Consider the following 4,764-nt stretch of genomic DNA (forward strand, 5'->3'; position numbering starts at 1 on the left):
GGTCAGAGGACTTGGAGACACCTAGGACCCAGGGGAGGGGGATGGAGTGGGGTCCTATGGGAAGGTGAGCCAGGGGGAAGTTGGGGACATTGGAGACCCTTGGGCGGGAGGGGTTTTGGGGTCTGGTGGGGGATTGAGGGGCAAGGCTGGGACATGAGGACACCTGGAACCCGGGGGAGAGGGCTGGGGGAGTTCTGCTGTCTAGAGGGGACGTTAGGGGTCTCAGAGCCAGGGTAGGGCTGGTTTTGAGCCCTGGGGGACACTGTGGGGGGCAAAGGGGGGTCCTGGAGAGCTGGGGGAGTGCGAGGATGGGGAACTGGGCTGGACCCCCGAAGGGTGCAGCAGAGCAGAGCTGGGGCAACCCCACTTGTGGTCATGGTGGTGTTACTGTTGATGGTTGGACTTGACTATCTTAAACATGTTTTCCAACCTTTATATTTCCATGGGTTTGTGATTCCAAGCTGCAGAGAGCTGCTTGCTGACCTCCCTCTTCTTTCACTTCTCTTTCTCTTTCTTTTCTCCCCAGGAAAGTGAGGATGGCATTGAGGGAGATGGTGAGTGATGACTTTGAGGCAGTTTGTGTGCTGAAAAAGAGAAGATCAGACAAAATGCTTTTCACAGAAATTCTGTGGTTGTTGTCATTCTAAGTACTCATTTGTAGCGACAAACAAACGTGGTGTGCAGGGGCAGCACACTCCACACTTGTCCTTGCTGCCACCTGAGCTGGTCTTGTGACAGTGCTGTCTCCAGGCTCCGTGTGGGAGGTGTGGGGACAGTGGGAGAGGAGCCAGGTGTGCCCTGCCCTGACCCATGTCCTTCCCTCCCTGCAGCTGTGCTCTCTGACTACGAAAGCGCCGAGGACTCGGAGGTGAGAGCTGCTCTGTTCTCTGACCTACTGATCCTCTTGGAATCCCAGCACAACCCCCAGTCTGTGCCCCTGGATCTCTTCCCCTGACGCCTCTGATTCCTAGGAGATGTCCTGTCCCAACCCCTGGGCTGTCCCTGTGCTGCTGGGGGGGTGCAGGGCCAGTCTGTGCCAGGGAAAACCCTTCTGGCTGCCCAGACATCGGGAACAGGATTTGCCATGGCTGGGAAGGGTGTGGAAGGAGTTTGGGATGCTCCTTGGGTTTTAATTAGTGGAAATCAAAAAGCAAAGTGATTGTTTGGAGCATCCCAGGAGTTCTCCAGGAGCATCCCAGAAGTTTCTCAATGTTCTAGGGGAGCACTGGAGAATTGATACACCCTGAGAGTTGGGAGGTACTGGAGGAATCCCACTCCATCCATGCCGGCAGTTTTCCCTGGATTTTTAGTTCAGAACTAAGCTTTCCAGCAAGTTCAGAGTAGTTTTGGTTTCTGAGAATTACAATGAAGGTTTTCTAGGGAAAATTTATCTGTTTTGGGAATGTTGAGGATGGAAAACTCACAGAACATCAGGCAGAGAGAATCAAAGATGCCAATTTTGGAGTTAATCCCAATTTAGGAGTTAATCCTTGCTATGAAGAAACACACAAGGCTGCAGAGGGACACAGGGAGGGGATGGGGCAGCTCCCAGAGCTCCTCCAGCCTGGAAACCCACACGGAGGCTCCCGGTGGCAGCAGAGTTATTGCATCACCATCGTGCCAGGATGACTCTGTTCCTGTGCCTAAAAATAGTGCCTGGGCTGGGATTCCCTGGCAAAAGCCCTGGGAGCAGCCCGTGAGCAAACACTGGGCTGGGAGAGGAACTGGGAGGTTTGGGTAATCACCCTGAGCTATTCTTAGTGAGGCTGCAGAGCCTCCCGGGGTGAGGGCAGGTCATCTCCTGGGCACAGGGAGGAGCTCAGCAGCTCCAGGGCCTTGGGAAGTGTGGCCCTGGCTGGGTCAGGCCCTCGGAGAGGGAAGCAGCTCACCTGAGTGGGGGTGGCAGTGCCTGGTAGGGCAGGGAAAAGCTTTCTGCTTGCCACTTCCTCTTCACAGTCCCTGCCCAGTGCCCTCAGTTCTTCCCAGTGCCATCCCAGTCCCCTCCCAGTGCCCTCAGTCTCTTCCCAGTGCTCGCCCAATCCCTTTCTCAATGCCATTTCAGTCCCTAGTGCCATCCCAGTCCCCTCCCAGTGCCCCTTGTCCCCTCCCAGTGTCCTCAGTCCCTTCCCAGTGCTCTCCCAGTCCCTTTCTCAATGCCATCTCAGTCCATAGTGCCATCCCTGTCCCTTCCCAGTGTCATCCCAGTCCCCGCATCTCAGTCCCTAGTGCCATCCCAGTCCCTTCCCAGTGTCATCCCAGTCCCCTCCCAGTGCCCTCAATCCCTCTGCAGTGCACCTGGTTCTGTGATCTTTGACTTCAGACACTTTGGTGTTTGACCATTAAGTTTTGATCTATTGGCCTTTGAACTCTGACCCTTCGATCTTCAATTCTTTGGTCTGTTGATGTTTTACATTTGGCCTTGACCTGGTGATCTCTGACCCTTTGACCTCTAGAGCTTTGATCCCTGACTCTTGATGCCTTGAGCTTTGCTCTCTGATCCTTGGTCTTTGGACCATGAACTTTTGGCCTTAATTTTCTGCCTTGGAAGAGTCAGGTGTAACAGCTGGAACAAGGATCTCATGCCAGATGTGAGGGGAATTCCTGAGGGATCCACTGCTGGATCTTCCTTCAGATTTGGGGATCTTCCTGGGCAACGCGTCCCTAACGGAGCACGTCTGAGTCCCTGTGTGTCTGGCAGGCAGAGGAAGAGGACTACAGCGAGGAGGAGAGCTCCAAGGTGGAGCTGAAGCAGGACAGCAATGACTCCTGCGAGTCAGCGGCGCGGGCGGAGAAGGGGGATGAGAAGGCCGAGCCCAAGGGAGCAGTGACCGGCGAGAGGCAGAGTGGGGATGGACAGGTGAGTGTCCCACAGCACTGCGTGGGGCTCTGCCAGCAGCACTGCTGCAGGGTGAGAGCTCCTGCTTCTGGCAGGAGAGCACGGAGCCCGTGGAGAACAAGGTGGGGAAGAAGGTGCCCAAGCACCTGGACGACGACGAGGACAGGAAGAACCCTGCGTACATCCCACGCAAGGGGCTCTTCTTCGAGCACGACCTGCGCGGGCAGACGCAGGAGGAGGAGGTCAGGTATGTCAGTGTCCCCCGGGGGCTCTGGGGGAGTGAGGTCAGCTCCTAGGCCACTTCCCAGGCCACTTCCTTGGCTAGCTCTCGGACCACTTCCCAGCCCAGCTCCTAGGCCACTTCCCAGGCCAGCCTCTGCCAGCCCCCAGGCAAGGTTCCAGGCCACTTCCTGGGCCAGCTCCTGGGTCAGCTCCCAGGCCACTTCCCAGGCCAGCTAATGGGCCAGCTCCCAGGCCACTTCCCAGCCCAGCTCCTAGGCCACCTCCCAGGCCACTTCCCAGGCCAGCCTCTGCCCACCCCCATGTCCCAGGCCACTTCCTGGGCCAGCTCCTAGGCCAGCTCCCAGTCCACTTCCCAGCCCAGCTCCTAGACCTGCTCCCAGTTCTCTTCCCAGGTCACCTCCCAGCCCAGCTCTTTGCTTCACTGGGCTTAACTGTGAAGCTCTGAGGTTCCCTTACCTTCTCACAGTGTCCTGCCAGGATACTTCAGCTCTTTGTTTTGAAGGAGTTGCACAAGCACCCACAAACAAAGCCTCGTGCCAGGCAGCACTGGCCCTTCTGCTGCTCTTCCCACATGGCAGTGTGTCACCAGCAGCTGCTGGGCAGGAGAGGCAGGAGGGAGGGATGCTGCTTCCTGGGCATTCCCTGCCACAGGAGTGCTCAGTGTGTGTGGGACTGCTCAGGCTGCCACGTCTCGACTTCACAACTCCCTGTGTCCGTGTTCCAGGCCAAAGGGTCGTCAGAGGAAGCTGTGGAAGGACGAGGGACGTTGGGAACACGACAAATTCCGGGAGGATGAACAGGCCCCCAAGACCAGGCAGGAGCTGATTGCTCTGTATGGCTATGACATCCGCTCGGCTCACAACCCTGACGAGATCAAACCCAGGAGGATGCGCAAACCACGGTGAGCCCAGAGCCACACCAGGGCCTGGAGGGCCTGGGAGGGACACAGGTCTGGAGCCCCAAAGAGGGAAAGGCCTGTGTGGGATTCCTGGGATTGCTAGGCTCTGCATAAGGAGGGTTCTCTGGAGCAGCAATTCCATGGTGAGCTCCAAATCACACCGGGGCCTAGAGTGTCTTGGGGAGTACATGGGTCTGGAGCCCTAAAGAGAGAAAGCCCTGTGTGGGATTCCTGGGATTTCTAACTCTGCTTTAGAAGGGTTCCCTGGAGCAGCAATTCCATGGTGAGCTCCAATTCATACCAGTACCTGGATTGTCCTGGGGTGGGAATGAGTCTGGAGCCCCAAAGAGGGAAAGCCCTGTGTGGAATTCCTGGGATTGCTAGGCTCTGCATTAGGAGGGTTCTCTGGAGCAGCAATTCCATGGTGAGGCTCAGATCACACCAGTACCTGGATTGTCCTGGGGTGGGAATGAGTCTGGAGCCCAAAAGAGGGAAACCACGTGGTGTGTGATTCTTGGGATTTCTAACTGCCTTAGAAAGGTTCCCTGGCACAGCAGTTTCTCCCACCCAGGGATTTCTTCCCAGCTCCTTACGCTATTTCCCCTGACAGGTTTGGGAGTCCTCCGCAGCGAGACCCCAACTGGTCCAACGAGAGGCCCAGCAAGCCCCCGAGGCACCAGGGCACAGAGGCCCCCCCACGCACCTTCAGCAGCCGCAGCTCGGCAGGCACGGGCAGGATGCCTCCCCCCAGGGGCTACCCGCGGCCAGGGGGCTACAAGGACACCCG

The 4,764-nt window shown here is 57.3% G+C and overlaps 1 protein-coding gene across 1 annotated transcript; it reads left to right on the forward strand.

The window, feature by feature from the left end:
- Positions 1–526: 526 nt before the first annotated feature.
- On the forward strand, positions 527–4,703 carry CASC3 (cancer susceptibility candidate 3; the record flags this gene model as incomplete). The annotated part of the gene is made up of 6 exons (XM_009077812.1): positions 527–554; positions 831–868; positions 2,699–2,857; positions 2,932–3,083; positions 3,804–3,980; positions 4,588–4,703. Coding segments are annotated over 6 exons (670 nt in total), but the record flags the coding sequence as incomplete, so codon positions are not given.
- Between the last annotated feature and the right edge of the window lie 61 nt (positions 4,704–4,764).

The sequence above is a fragment of the Acanthisitta chloris genome, unplaced genomic scaffold, assembly GCF_000695815.1.
Source record: "Acanthisitta chloris isolate BGI_N310 unplaced genomic scaffold, ASM69581v1 scaffold4607, whole genome shotgun sequence".
Lineage (NCBI taxonomy): Eukaryota > Metazoa > Chordata > Aves > Passeriformes > Acanthisittidae > Acanthisitta > Acanthisitta chloris.